The following is a 15,654-nucleotide window of genomic DNA, read 5'->3' on the forward strand; positions in this document are numbered from 1 at the left end:
ATTAAACAAGCAACTGGAGACACCGGTGTATGGCAGCCAAGAGCAGTTAATGAGAATGCTATTCGCAAGAGGTCACACGTTTGGCGCAACGCTCCTTCAGGAAACTAAGCGCGATGAATGAATGTGGTGGACGTCCTCTGGAACGTTCCATTCCTTGGCTGCCACTCCGTCGTGAATCCTGACCACCGGCCGTCGTCCACCCTTGCTTCAACGCACGTATGTACTGTATGCTGGACTTCTTTCACACCGTACGTAGCCAACCGTGCTCATGGGAGGTGCGGGGGAAGGACAACAAAAACACACAAAGTTCTAAAGAAATGAGGTTTCAATCTCGATTTAAAAGTGCATAGCTCGAGTGGATTCCGAATATTGGAAGAGCGTTCCAGACGGCCGCAGAAGCACATCTGAAAGCGCGCGACTCTCAAAGTCTGCTGCATTGGCCGATAATGAAGGCTTGCTTACAAACGGCTGACTTTTTTCAAAACAACTTGGACTGCTGATGATGCACAAACGCAACTCTACGTGCCACCAGTCTGCAGAAGGGCATTCCTCTTCAGGAGAGGGATTGATCGGCGACGTTTGAAGGTTCACGTCGTAGTTGGCTAGTGAGCCAGGCTTCAGGAGTGGCCTGGTAAAAACCCTCGATCGCTGTAGGCGAACGATTGAAACTGGCAGTGGCGGGAAGCTATGCGGCCCGTGGTTTGAGATTGGTTCAGCAGTCGCCGCACTGGGGGATATATTTGCAATTACAATAGAGAATCACGCGACCATACGCAAATGCATCCCAGAGTTGTATTAGACGGACAAAAACAATCTCAAAATATTCGTCAACACTGCGTTAAAAGCAATGGTCCTTATTACAAGCACGTAAAAATGTGCTATAACGGCCTTTTGCCAAAAAAGTGTTGACGAATGTGTCAAGTATAGTAGTAGGTTTTAACCCTTTCAACTGGTACAAAAACTGACACCTTTATACAAGGCATCATGTTTGCAATAACCACAACACAAGCAGTCAAAATGCAAAAAAAAGAAACAACTCTTTTTATTTGCATTTTGAATGCTTGTGTTGTGGTTATTGCAAACATGATGCCTTGTATAAAAGTGTCAGTATTTGTACCAGTTGAAAGGGTAAAAACCTACTACTATATTTTGCCACTGGTAAAGGAGATGTCTCAGAATGCGTCAAGTGTTTTGTTATGTGTGCTTGTGCACCCGCCACCAACGCAGCATCAACAGTATTTTACAAGTCGGACCGAGGGGCCTGGTGTGGTAACCACCCAAGGGCGCGGTGGGCACCCACGTGTGAGCTGTGTGCTCTGTGCGGGTACAAACACAGCGCGTGTAGTTTGCGGGCGAACATCTGTCTACACTGTAGGCGTGGGTTTGTGTGCTGGGTTGGCTGCGGTCATGCCACCTTTCCATCTCCTTTTATGTTTGCAACGGTTTGAGAGTCGCATAGTTGACTGCGGTTTCGCGGGCGACAATGCAGCTGTGTCCCCCCCATCGAGTAGCAGCGGATAACCGCTTCGGTCATGGCCACAAGCTGTCGACGAGTGAACAAATTCACTGGTTTCACAGTTACGGAACTTGCTGTGGACCTGCACAAGGAAGTCCATTATTGGGTTCTTGTGCGAGTCTATGGCTCTTTACTATAACGTTTGAGTCATCGACATGAGACTATTAAGGTCAGAGCAGAAATTGGTACCGCCTAACCACGTCTTACCAATTTAATAAGGTTAATTGGTGAATTAATTTGCTGACCCCACCCATGTCAAATGGTTCTCGCATAATTTACTGCTATTTGGCACAAATACATAGGAGCCACTCAAGTTCGTGGTACAAGTGATATACTGTACATCTCATCTCGGCTCATGAACTGTGGGTCTCAGTGGCGCGCAGGATGCTGTACACATGCTATATGGCTGTTCTGCTCCATTTTGGACTCCTGGAGGGAGGTCCGTCCTCTCAATGTGAACACTGCTGACTTCGGAGGCTACCGAATGGCCCAGGACAATGCGACTGTATTTTGAGTTGTTTGCACCTTGCCTAAATGGAATCATCACTCAATTTGATTTTGTGACCATCTGTAGAGGAGTTCAAGGAGGCAGCCAGGGGGATCGGTGTGCTCCTCTTGTCTGTATCACGGAAAATTGAGCCAGCACCGCTCAAGGCTCCCAGGTTATAATCCGATGACGTACATGTCATGAGTTTTTCTCCTAATTCCATTCCGAAAACGTACACCTATGTGATGACGTGCACCTACGTCATCGGAACGGAATCGGAAGAAAAACTAAACTAAAATAACTTTATCGGTACGTCAAGTCAGAAGATGTGTGAAGGCTCCCAAACTGGGCATATGGCACAGTTTGGCGCAAGCTGTCAGAGTACGGTCGTGTCACTCTAGTTCTTTGCGGTGAGTTCGATGTCTTGAAAAACAACGGCGGTATGTCTCTAAATAAAATTAACCCGAACCGCTTGCGCGTTCTGAGATTTATGGGACCCACCCTGCAACTTGCAGATGTCTTGAAATGGGAAAGGTTTGGGCGAACATTTCGCCAGGTTTGGCATAATTAAGCAAAGCGATGGGGAAAAAACACCCCACTTTAGTTTCAGTTGTTTTGCAACAGTAATGAGTTTCATAGTCTTTGCCAAGCCAACAATAAAATTTGTAATAATTTACAGCTTCGTCAATCCACTGCTGAAGGCCTCCCCCACAGCACGTCTTGTCACAAGGGTTGTTTGACCATACTTTACCATGCTGTTCGGTTGTGGGTTGGTGAAGGATGGGTACGTGGAGGGAAGGGGGTGTGTGACGCAGTCCCAATTCCGCAGTAACACACCGCGAACGTTTGCCATGGGCCGGGAGTCAATCTCACGTCCCCAGATCGGCACGTGTAAGACAGCCAGGAGTACACATTTTCACCATTTCCGTTTCCACGATCAGTTTTCTTTTGCAACAATACACAAAGCATAAAAGAACAAGAAAAATACCTTTTTTTAAGTAAAAACACCTGTTTATTTAGTTGTTTGCAAAATGGGCCTATGGCAAATATGCGTTTTTAGGCAAGTAACAAACGTTCAGTAAAATAAATGTACAATGTTTCACAATTGCCATCTGTAGTGGCCTACAATACTATCATTAGTTTTGAGCCTTCGTCTTAAATGGTATCATACATACAGCATATAAATGACCTGTACACAATATAATTCAACATATTTAAAGTTTACATTTTTTTTTTACCTTGTCAGAACTTTTTTTCCTCTAATTTGGAACGGTAGACGCAAACTGCACGGTGACATTCAAGGTGCACGTTAACGACTTGCTCCGCGTTTGCGCTGCTGATTTGCACTCAATTGACCGCATTCCTAGATGTTTGAAGGGCCTCCATTACAGGGAGCTTCTAGAGAACTCCTCCAGGAGGCATTTGACTATTCCACCCTGGAGACGTTCGTTCTCGCAGGAGGTGAGAGCACCCACAATTCACCCCACCCATTCGTAGGGATGGGTTGACAGACACGATGGGGGCGGGAGGGGGGGGGATTTAAAAAACAAATCACTCAATCTTTTAAATAACAGCCGCATTGTGGGATGATCGAACCGGCAACCCCTGGATTACAAGTCAAATGTGCCGACCATTTGACCACGAGCAGCTTCGTCATAGCTTTCCATGTCACTCGAGTGGCCAGCAAAATTTTATTTTGCAGTTTCTTGATCGGTTTCCCCAATTAATGTCCACCATTGGCCATGTATCAAAGTAACTGTTGCCACGTGTCAAATTCCACGAGGAGGGTGTGCTTGAGAAACAACAGATGTAGTATGCCAATGAAGAGATGGTGGCCACCGACTTTAATCAATCACAGTGACCCAAACTAATACACAGTTCCGCATTTCAGCCGCCACGTGATCACCCCGAACCAAATGACGCCCGTCAATGGACGATGCACGCGAGTGACGCAGAGTAACGCCGAAGTTGTAAATCTTAGCATTTTGATGGAAGGATTCATTTTTCCTTTTTCACGAACGGTTTTCTAATTGAGATATATTCATTACTTACAGAAGAGACTGGGAAAAGTTAGACAATGTGGTTGGAAAAGAAGCTGCTGCCTTTGCATGTGTAGGCAATGTAGAACAGCTCAGTACACAGAGCGTGGGATCAAGTGCGTGCGAGCGACAGCACGGACGTGACGTCAAATCTAATACAAAGCTGGTATCAACAGCGATAGCAACGTACATGTGTATGTTGAATTTCTTTCCCACGTACGTAGCCAACCGTGCTACACGGACAAGCAACGTGAAACTATAGCTATGATAAATTAAATAGCACACCTAAAACTGTAAACACTGACCTTGACTGAAGATTAACATTTGTTCAGCAAGGCTTATTTACTCCCCAGTTTTCCTCATATCCATCCATTCGTTTTTAGAAGAATTAAAAAGCATGAATCCTGTTTCGTTTCCAAATCTCTCACCGTTTCTAGTTTCAAAATCAGACTCCATCGACCGGCCTGACTGAGGATAGATAATATGTGACCGCCCGACTTACGGTGGTGCACTCCTCCTTTTAAAAAACACAACAAGAACTAGAGTCCTTTCAGGAGAGAACTATGACTGCGCGTTCGCCCAATTATCAGAGTGTACGTGGTGAAAGCGCAACCGGAAACGATCATGTGCATACCAGAAAATAATCGAAGATTGATACAGGTAGGTCAGTGACCTACTCACTTGTACTGCTCGCTACAAGGCCGCTTCATTAGGCCAGTCAGATTCGGAATCTAATGCACACGCAGTTCTCTGCGTGGCCACCTTTTGAAGTGCTCAGGAGCCCACCCACGCCTGGCACGAGCTTACCTCCAAAACGGCGACAAATCTTCCCAATAAAGGTGAATTCCTGTCTTCGCGCTTTCGCAACGACAGGCGTGCACAGGCAGGATCGATGATCGTCGGGACAAACCAACGGGGTCAGGAACGCAAGCAACATCCAAGCTTTCGTTTTTCGAACCTACGCGGCACATTCTTCACAAATTTAAACGCACTCCGGTAATGCTTGGTTGGGGCACGTAGCCGCGCTCATCCCAGTGTCCCAATGCAGCCTCGTCTGTGGGCCATAGGCCAACATGAGTGACCCCTTTAAATCAGATGGGGGGGGGGGGGGGGGGTGGTGAAGAGTTGGTTATACCAGCGCCTTCCAGCTTCTGCCGCCCCCTTTCTTGCTGTGGGGGCGGCATTGTGTTCCATTACCCACAATGCCACCACGATGTTCTTAAATGTCCCAGACGAGATTTTCGACTGGTGAAGGCCGTCACAGCTTGCGGCGCTTGCTCCTGATGGGGGTATCGGGGCTGCTGCTTGTTCCATTGTCACTGGGGCAGGGGGGACGAGGAGACGAGATGGACATGGCAGGAGTGAGATATTCAACCTGGTTATTCCTTTAGCAGAAGCCGGCTGAATGGCTACAACACAAACATTACAAATGTTCGTCAAATCAAATGTCAGAAAAGTGTTGATATTTACATTTTAAGACCAGGAATTAACCCCCGATTAAGCACATAACCAAATTTATCATTGGTGACCAGGCCATAAATGACTCCACTTTAGAACCTGCTAAAATCAATGGTGGTTCAAAGCTGGACTCAAACACCAGGATACCTCTAGCTCAGCGCTGCCAGCTCAGCACTCTGATTTCCGAGCCACCCGGCCGCCTCCTGATTCATGTGCTTGATGCCCTCTGCGTTACCCGAGGGGGTGAGGTAAAAGCTCGATGAAGGAAGTTCTCTGAAAGGAAGGATTCTTGAAAAGAAAACCCGAAAGGCAGAAAAAGACAGATGCTGCTTGACCGAAGGAAGTTGAAGAGAGGGGGGATGGAGGGGGTTATGCACAGTAAAATGAAAAGGAAAGCTCAAGATCGGATAGGATGGAGGGAGTTTAATCCTTAGACCTGACGTTGGGCAGAAGACCCAAGTAGGCCTGGTGAGCCTGGTTGTTGCCTGTGGGTTTTCACGCCGCTCACCTCCCACTGCGCCGGGCGGCTTCCCGTCGGCCACGTCTGTGGGTCAGAGGGGTCGAGGGAGTCGCCGAGTCCAAGCCATTACCACCAGTGGATATGTACGAGCCCCGGTGGTCAAGGGTCACGGGCATGCCGGCTTTCAGTCCAGGCCGTTGTGGGGTCATCCCTAAGGCAGTGAGGGGGGGGGGGGTGGGGGGGGACATGTAAAAATTAAATTGCTTGAAATTGATTCTTACGCTCGCAATGCGTGCAGTGAAATGCGTGTGTGAATTAAAGATAAGCATTTACATTCATTAAGTGTTGAAATGCGAAGGCAGAGCGCTCCAAAGATGGATGAAAATATAACGAGGTCAGGGTGAACCACAAGCAAAGTACAGAGGGGAAGGAAAGAGAAGCCAAAGGGTGTAAAGAGAGCGACGGGCAGAGGAACACAATCGACGGGTGAACAAGACGCCGACTCGCACACACATCGCAGGTTCAAAGACATTCAACGGAGAATTCCATTTCCGGGAAGAGAACAATCTGGGAGAGGATATGGGACTAGCTATGGAGTCATCGGAGAGATGCGAGGATCAGGATGATGGTGTGGGGGTCACGGCTCGTGGCAATGGGGGCAAGCGGCCTCACCAATTTTATGCTCGAGCGAGCGGAGTTTCTGCTCCGAGTCACGCAGCTCCGCCTGCTGCTGCTTCATCTGCGGCGACCGCATCTCGTCCACATGCGAGCGCAGCTCTCGCTGCACGTCGTTATGCTGCTCGATGGCCGAGCGTAGCTCTTGCAGGTAGCCTTCGCGACGCACGCACACAACACAAAGACATACATCGCCTGTACAGCAGAGGTCGCAAACGGGTTTTGATTCCTTACCCGTACCCGGCCGCACCAGGGTCGCAAATGGGTACCCGTACTCTACCCGTACCCTACCCGAAATGAGTGACAAACAGCTACTCACCAGTGACTCACGGCCTACCCGTACCCAGCCGCACCAGGGTCGCAAACGGGTACCCGTACCCGGCCGGGTACGGGTAGCCGGGTATCGGGTAGGGTACGGGTATCGGGTACCCGGTTGCGACCTCTGCTGTACAGCCTTAACAAACCGTTGGGGCAAGTGCTGTTAACGGACACACCTATGAAGGGCGGCACGGCACACGAAGGGGTGGGTGGCCAGCACCATGCCCGGTACTAATTTGAGGCCGAGTTGACCAAGGGGAGGCCCAAGACTGGTTCAGATAATTGTCACTGGTGTTGGTCGTGAGAATAGGAATTGAACTCGGCTCGCCGGGTTTGTATCGCTGCACGCCAACGGCTACACCACGCACACATGCACACGCAACCCGCACAAATGTGCCCGAGTGTAGCCTCTGTGTTTATTACCCAGGTGATAAATACACCTGCACAAATTTGCTCAGAATGGCGACCACAGCTGCTGCCAGTGCCCGCTTGTGCTGGAGTGTCGGGGGACAACAGTGGTTGTTATTCACCGGGCAAGTGGCTCGAGTGTTTCCTAAACCCACACCACGACGTTAACCCACGAGACGACGGTGGAGCCGTACCGATCTGGCTGCTGAGCTCCTGGCACTCGGCGGGGAGGGGCGCTCCGAAGACAGCACCGCGGAGCTTGGCGAGCAAGGGCGCGTGGTTCTGCTGACCGCCGAACTTGCCGTTGCTGCGGATTCGCTCCCCATTGCGCGTCAGCAGCGTCGGGCAGAACATCGACTTGACGACCTGAGGAGAGATGCGGTGCGGCGAATACAGATCATCCGGCGCTGTAGACCACCAGGTTATATACTTCCCAGTGCGACGACTAGACCAGCCAGCTCTAGAGCAACAAGTGTCACACCGCCCATTGTTACCACTCAACGAGTGATCATTACACAACCCAGTACTGCTGATAGACTACCCATCACTAGACCATCTTCACACGAGACCACCTGGCCCTCACACCTGTCTCAATCACTGGACCACTCTGCACTAGCAATTCGTTGGCCAACCAGCACAACTACGACGACACTACCCATCGCTAGGCCATTCAGCCAGTGCAACCAACATACTACCAGTCACCAGTACCACTGGAACACCTATGACTTGACACCCCACGCCACCTCTAGGCCACCCAGCGCCACATCTAGGCCACCCAGCGCCACACCTAGGCCACCCAGCGCCACACCTAGGCCACACGTGGGTGCCTCACGGTGCTCACCTCCTGCCTGTAGCGGTTGGCCGTGTCCAGAGAGTCCAGGATGATGGCATCCCCCAGCAGCTGTGAGAACACTGCAGGGGACACACAAAAGGAGCAGCCTGGATTCTAAGGACCGCTTAGGTGACACGTCCCTCTCTCTAACAGCCCATGGGCTAGAGCAGAAATCAGTACCACCTAAGGTAAGCAAAACTTTAGTCTTGCTGATGTATTTATACAGCCGATAAGTGAATTATTTGATAACCCCACTCTTTTAAAATGGTTCTCACCAAATTCACCATTTACTGGCCACATGAATGAACTGAAAACGCTAAAGTGATGCCACCTCCGGTGGTACCGACCGGTGAAATATCTGCTCTGGCCCCACGGACTGTCAAGTGTAATTCCAAGTGTGCTACTTGCAACGCTTCTTTGAGCACTTCAAGATTTTTTGCCCCCAAATTCTGTCAATGCCCATGTTTCTCTCCCACCTGTCATGGCCGTTAACATACCCTGATTAAATATGTTCCTCTGCTGACACCTTGGTATGTTGCTTTAAATAATTAGGATTTGGTTTTCAATTTTTTTAATGTATAAAAAAAAATATCATCTGGATAATCCCTGGAGAACGAACGTCATCGTTTGCAAAGGTTGCCCAGATTGTCAATCTACCCGTAGCACGTAGCAAACGTGTCCATAGTCTATAGCGTCTTCCTGGAGTAGACCGACCTTCCCTCGTCCACCTCTTCGTCAAATAATTTAGATCCCGTTCCACCTTCACCAACTGCACCAGGTGCACATGAACTCAGCCATGTTTTCCAGGTGTGTCCCCCCTGACAGGTACCTGTCAGCTGTTTGGCGAAACTTGTCGTACGAGCCTTTGGTTGGCTCCCCTTTACCTTGAACATTAATTTGCTACCTTCTCCTTGATCAAGTTCTTCTTACAGCTCTCCTGAAGCTCATTCCCATTGGACGCTGGAATTATTACATATATGTGTGTGTTGAATTTCTTTTGCACTGTACGTAGCCAACCGTGCTACTTGGAGGCGAGTCATTCGCACAGCTTGAAATGTTTCACGCGTGTTTTTTGGCATGAATGACGTAACGCAAATATAATTGTTACAATTGCGACTACAGATTTGCCTCACTTTACGCGGTTTCGGTTTGTGCGATTCTGCAGAAACGCAGCTAACCTATTCCATCCAAAATTTGCTCTACGCAGTTTGAATGCAATCATATGTGGCTATGCGGTCAGTTTCGCAGCTTTGTGCGTCCTTATTTTGTAACGCATCTGCCGCACAAAGCGAGGGAAACCTGTATTCTACATTTATATTTGTTCCTTTGTCTCCCTTGATGCAGTAAAAAGAAGCCCCCTTCAGCGGGCCTCTCCCAGGCTAAAAAGGGCACCTACATCTAAATAACGCACGGCTGTTACGCAAGACGCTCATATATAAGGGTGGAAAAATTCGTACGAAAAAAATTGTGGCACCTTTTCCTTCGAGCCAATTCACTAAATTGTAAACGAATGCATATTTATGAATACGCCATGAGCAAATTGCGTAATTAGACCGAGCAGATCCCAAAAGGAAAAAATTTAAGACCATCTTGGGAGTTAAAACATGTTTAAAATATCTCAATTTTTTTCGTTCATATATATACATATATCAACAGCTGGAAAAGAATGTTTCCATCGGTGCCAAGATTCCACTTATATAAATGTCGAACTCAGTCCTTATACATGAATTAAATACGTTGGCAAAAAAAAAAAACCCAGCACACATTCATCACCTCCTTTTAAATTGATGGGAGCTCTGCGAACGCCACGATTTTAATCTGTTCCACAAAACCTGCAACAAAACTGCCCCTGGACGCGCTCCCCACCGCGCCAGTTCTCAGAAGCTAAGCCGAGAGCCTTGGTTAGCGTCTCGCGTAGGTGACCGCCAGCGCTTGCCACGAGCCCCGGTACGCACGCTCGGCACGAGTCAGCCTGGCGCCGCTACTGAAGAAGTCTCTCCCCCCCCCCCCCCTCCACCATTACGCGATCTCTACACGCAATCCTCTTTCCTCTAATTTTTCTGTCTTCTCCTCTCCTTCTCCCCCTTTCTCTGTAGTGCACACCGGTGCTGTGTGCACTGCTGCGGTGTGGTTCGTGCTGATGCAGTGCAGGCGTGCACTTGTCTGGGTGCATGATGGTGTGGCGGTGCAGGTGCGCTAGTATGAGTGGCGTAGTCAGAGGGTGTACTGGTGTGGCTGTACGGTGGATACTGGTGCGGTGCGGGCACAGCCTGGTGTGTGCTGGTGCAGGCGTGGTGTGTACTGGCGGTGTGCTTTGTGCCCTGTTGCGTAGTGGGACTGGTGCAGGTGCGGTGCCATAGTGGCACGCGTGGCATACCGATCTGGCATTGCTGCTGGTGCTTTGGGAAGATGAGCAGGTGGCGCGCGTACACAGGATTCCCCTCCACATTGAACCACGGACGGCCATTGATCATGTGTGGTAGCGGCCTGTACGCAAGCACACAAAAAGACAAAGATCCCCCGTATAGCTTTGACAGACTGTTGGGGCAAGTGCTGTTAGCGAGCACCTGTGGCACAAGAGGGGTGGGGTAACCATCACCACGTCACGTCCGGCCGCCTTCGTCTCCAGTGGCACATCGCACCGTGTACTCATTTGAGACTAAGTCGACCTAGGGGAGGCCCAGGACCGGTTCAGATATTCGTCGCTAATGTTGGCAGTGAGCGCGAACAGAACTCGGGTTGCCGGGTTCTTAGCACATTGAGCTAGCCACTACACACTCCCGCTCCCCACGCATGCGAGCGTGCGAACACACATGTGCCTGTGAAAACACACACACCCCCACACGTGTACACGTACACGCCCGGCCACATTCACCCAGTTGCCTTCCTCTTCATCATGCCAATGGAGTTCCCCACAATGCATCAGTACTAATCATTGGTTGGCCGATGGAAAGAGTGGGCCTGGCTCACAAAACAATGTACGTGCGCACGCAGAGGACGTGGACGCACGCATCGTTACTTTTGCTACAAACTTGAACAAAAATATTTTAATCAGTTTAAATGGAACCACTCTAATTTAACAACAAGAGAGCTCATTGCAACTCTTCCATCGCAAATGCGCAATTAAACTGCTTAACAGTGGGTCACATATATTTTCTGCAATGTCCAGCATGTTATTTAAAAATATTTACTGGCTCAAGATTTTTAGCACATGTACATGCAGTGGCCAGTTTTGCTGTGCTTACAGAGATATGGCGTGTCTACAAATCGACTAACTCAGCACAAATTCGGCCCAAGTTGAAATCCTGCTGTTGCATCTGGGGTGGAGCACCCATTTCCAAGCTCACTGGCAGATGGTGTAACTAAACATAAAGCAGTCAGGGTGATTCATGATCCAGCACTCACCAATTCACTCCAGTCACTTGCTCACTGGCAGTCAGTCGCCTGGTTATCACTCTTCGTTTGCTACGAACATGTCCGTCCAGCGCTCGCTGAGCTGCATTGGCTTCTGGTTGCCAGACAAATACATTATGAGGTAGTACTCATTATACACAAAGTGTTTGCTACAAATGAACCACGATACCTTGCTGATCTCGTCTAGGAGCATAAACCATCACGTGAACTCCGGTCATCCTCGCAACGACTTTTGGCTAGCCGTCGAACAAAGACGGTCACCGCATCGCGCGCTTTCAGATGCACTTCTGCGGCCGTCTGGAACACTCTTCCTTCCAATATTAGGAAGCTACTGGAGCTATGTACTTTTAAATCTAGATTCAAAACTAATTTCTTGAGAACTGCTTTTGTGTTTAGTTTGGGCTCCTTCCCCTGGACCTCCTATGAGGACCGGTTGACTACGTATGGTGCGAAAGATGTTCGACATACATAAATGTGTAGTAACATGGAATGGGTCTCTACGTAGCATAGCGCTGGTTGCTGGCAGAGAAGGGAGAATCTGCAGTTGCACCAGCCCTGTCTGTCAGCAGGTCACGTGATAAGCCAGAGAGAGGGATGTAGGGGAAAGGTGATAGAGGGGGCACGTGAGGCGAGCCTGGGAACCCGCTTGTAGGTTCGAGAAGGGGGGCATGGTCGGGGCAGAACGAGGCCACACTGGGAAGTATAAAAGGGGACCCCGAGCGAAGGCCCGGGGCTGTTGCCTGGAGTGGGATCCCCTCGTCGTGCTGCTGGAGTCTTCGCCGCCATCTTCGTCTTCACCTTCTCGCAGGCAGTCTGCCAGCTGTCCTGACTGGGAGTTGTAGTTACCTCTTGTCACCTGTGAAGGCTGATAATAGAGTGCCTCCTACTCCTAGTGTCTCTGAGTGTGTACACCATGGTATGTACACCATGGTAATAACCTTGCAACTTCCCTCTTGGAGTTCTGCAGCCAGGTTAAGAATTCCCAGACTGTTCTGTTCCATCCATGCAGTGTTCAACCACCACAATCTATTTAGAAATTCCCTCCCATCATAATATTCTCCCTCAAGCTCTTAATAATAATAACCTCATTCAATTCAAGAAACGTGTTATGCTCTTAACTATTAACACCATCAACAGTGCTATTCGTTTCGCCATCCAGTTGGTGTTTTGGGCCTGCGCACAGCAACGATGACAGGCTCCCTCCAACGCGAAGAATTTTAACTCTCGCTGGAGAGAAATGTCGCTTTAAACATCGCAACTGTCGCTGCAGACCACCCAGGCAGGGCCGCGCTCGCCGCCTCCACCATAAAAACGGTTCAGCAAACAGCTGAAGGCGACGCGCAAGATAAATAGGCTTTTATTTTTATCTCCTATTTCATTCTTTTATTTTTATTTTTTTTATCGCTGCCACTGCTGCCGCCGCCAAAGTCACATGTTTGTGCTTCAGCGTTCACGTGGGTGTTAGTGGCCCCGGGATGGTTGGTCCCCACCCCTCCCAACCCCCTCCCAGCCTTTCATTGCAACATTTAAAACAATATTTTAAATGTAATAAACTCCGTACATAAGTGCACTTCCTTCCTAGGTTGCTAACTAAACTGCGAGTGAATATTCCTGTCAATGACGGGCGAATGGGAGGGAGAATGGAACTGTTCCTGTTGGGCATGAACAGTTTCTGAAGAAGCTCTCGCCAATGGGAGCGAAACGTCAGATTTTGCGCCAAACAACACGAAGTACATCCCGAAAATGTATTAGAGAGCTGTACGGCCAACAAAAAAAACCTACGTAAATGGCGTCATCTGGTCCAACCCATGTGAGACTAGGCTCTAAGGAAAGCTGTCTCGGGTGTGGACCAATCAACTTCAAGGACAGTGCACATTATCAGAGTTATGTTTTTTGTTTGCATTATGACTGCAGGTATTGTGGTCTATGCAAACATGACTCCTTGTAAAAAAAGGTGTCAGTTTTGTTGCCAGATAGAAGGGTAAAAAAACAATTATCAAGATGAAAATAGAGAAGATTTTTTTTGTAATGAAAGCCTTTTGGAGAATTCTTTCGGAGCAAGAACATGCAACAAGCAAGGAAGTCCTGACAAGAATAGATACAGGTAAACATGCGTTTTGGAGTATTTGTCTGCTATAATTTTACACATAAGCCACTTCGTTGACCTATTATTTGTGGCCAGGTCGCTTCTGAAAAAGAGCTATACAGCTCAGTGGGCCTTACCTGGTAAATTAAAAAGTTTAGGGAGTTTAATAATTGTATACCCTATGATCTTGCCATTCCACAATCTCACTCGCACCAGCAGAGCAAATTGAATTGCTCTATATCTACTGATTATCCTCTCGGGCATGTCCCCTCCAATGGCTACCACGGTCATCAGTTTCGGCCACCAGCCAGCCCTAATCAGAAAACTGCAATATTTCGGACGTGTGACAAGTGTGAATGGTGACCGGTTGCAGAGGACGGTAACACTGGAAGGTGCCGCAGAAAAAAGACATAGCATAGCGCGGTATGTAAGCCGTCTTGGTTGAAAGACACAGCGACGGACAGAGAGAAGAGGAGAGACCACCGCAAAGCAGGTGCCTGTGATGGAGAGTAGGAAACAGTCACGCACCAATGGCCCAATAGGCCGAGGGGATTAGAAGGAAAACACAAACCATGAGAGTCGGCGGCGCGCGAGAAATATCCCAGTTACATCTTGGGTGGGGAGCTCGTGAAGCTTCAACCCACGTGCCTTGGCAGTGCCGGCATTGGCTCTGAAAGCGGCCTGCTTCCACCGCACATCGCGCTGCTTCAGCAGCGATGGACCGTGACTCGCCGAGCGGCCAAATAAGCGTGACGGATTCAGATTTGGCAGCGGCGACGTTTTTTTGCTGGAAAATATATTTTCTTGTACGTGATCATGGGGCAGGGGCGCACAAACTGGCAATGAGTAGCAGGAAATGTACCGCCCAAACATGGAAATAACGGGCACGATGCAGTGCCCTCATTTTAGACTGCGAGCGAGCGACACCACACTGCTCACGACTTGCATTACGCCCAGCTGCCCCTTACTTGGCAGCAATGCGCATGTATTAAACGCTGCCGATTGTGTACCCAGGAAAGCCTGAGCCAGAAGACTCAAGAATACCACTACCGTGCTGAGAGTGTCATTGTCTTTCCATGGTGGCGAAATGTTAACTTCTTCGCCTGGTATACGGGAGGTTGTGGGTTCGATCCCGACCCCGATGCCTGTACATTTGGAGTGCGCATGTTCTCCCCGTGGTCGCGTAGATTCTTCTCCGGGTCATCCAGTTTTTCCCCTCCACATTTAGAAACATGCGTTTACAGTATTTGGCTATCAATTATCATATGATAAGGCACTTCGTTGAGCGATCAGTTATGGCCAGGTCGCTTCTAAAAAATAACTCTATAGCTCAGTGGGTCTTACCTGATAATATATTTTTATATATATATAGTTTCTAGTCTCTACTTGAGACTCCTCTGTCTTCAGTAGTCAGACCATTCTGGTGTTCACACAACGCTACACCAGGGCCCATTTAGCCCCCAATTTCAGATGAACCCGCCTCAATAATGTTGCCGATCTCCCCAAAAGGAAACTGGGGTTGGAATGTATAATAATAATAATAATTATAAAATATCCAATTATCCAGTAAAGTCTCACAGAGCCTCGTTGCTTTCCTGCATTGGATGTTTGACTAATTTTGGCTTGTGGGAAGATTCTAGAGTAAGTGGAGTTTCTCCACCATGCACGCGAGGAGGTGACATTCAATGCCCTCATCTCCCAGCCACCCAAGCACTAACCCACTCAGCTCTGCTTAGCTTCTGAGATACGATGAGATGGGATGCATTTATAGGAAAGTTTGGGCATCATCGAGTGATACGAGCTGTTAGCTACATGACGGTTAGAGGTCACGCGAAAAAACATCCTCGGGCGAATTCAAACGGCAACAACTTGGAGCCATATTTCTGGTGTAGAACGGTTCTCGCCCGATCATGTTGTTGGGAAAACTACGGGTTAATCGTTGGTTCCAGTGCCAAAAGATA

General features: G+C 48.8%; 1 protein-coding gene across 4 annotated transcripts in view; it reads right to left on the reverse strand.

Annotated features, from left to right (window-relative positions):
• Window positions 1-3,001: 3,001 nt before the first annotated feature.
• Window positions 3,002-15,654, reverse strand: part of SMCHD1 (structural maintenance of chromosomes flexible hinge domain containing 1) — a 95,647-nt gene continuing 82,994 nt past the window's right edge. For 3 of the 4 annotated variants that reach the window (XM_078866931.1, XM_078866933.1, XM_078866932.1), the window contains exons 43-48: window positions 10,571-10,680; window positions 8,203-8,273; window positions 7,556-7,727; window positions 6,633-6,791; window positions 6,009-6,171; window positions 3,002-5,361 (exon numbers count right to left, since the gene is read on the reverse strand). In XM_078866931.1, coding sequence (XP_078723057.1) covers window positions 5,301-5,361; window positions 6,009-6,171; window positions 6,633-6,791; window positions 7,556-7,727; window positions 8,203-8,273; window positions 10,571-10,680 — 736 coding nt within the window. In that variant the 3' untranslated portion in view covers window positions 3,002-5,300. Of the gene's footprint in view, window positions 5,362-6,008; window positions 6,172-6,632; window positions 6,792-7,555; window positions 7,728-8,202; window positions 8,274-10,570; window positions 10,681-15,654 lie in introns of those variants that run through there. The other variant, XR_013639152.1, reaches the window with a different exon arrangement.

This window comes from Lampetra fluviatilis, chromosome 23 (genome assembly GCF_964198595.1).
Source record: "Lampetra fluviatilis chromosome 23, kcLamFluv1.1, whole genome shotgun sequence".
Classification (NCBI taxonomy): Eukaryota; Metazoa; Chordata; class Hyperoartia; order Petromyzontiformes; family Petromyzontidae; genus Lampetra; species Lampetra fluviatilis.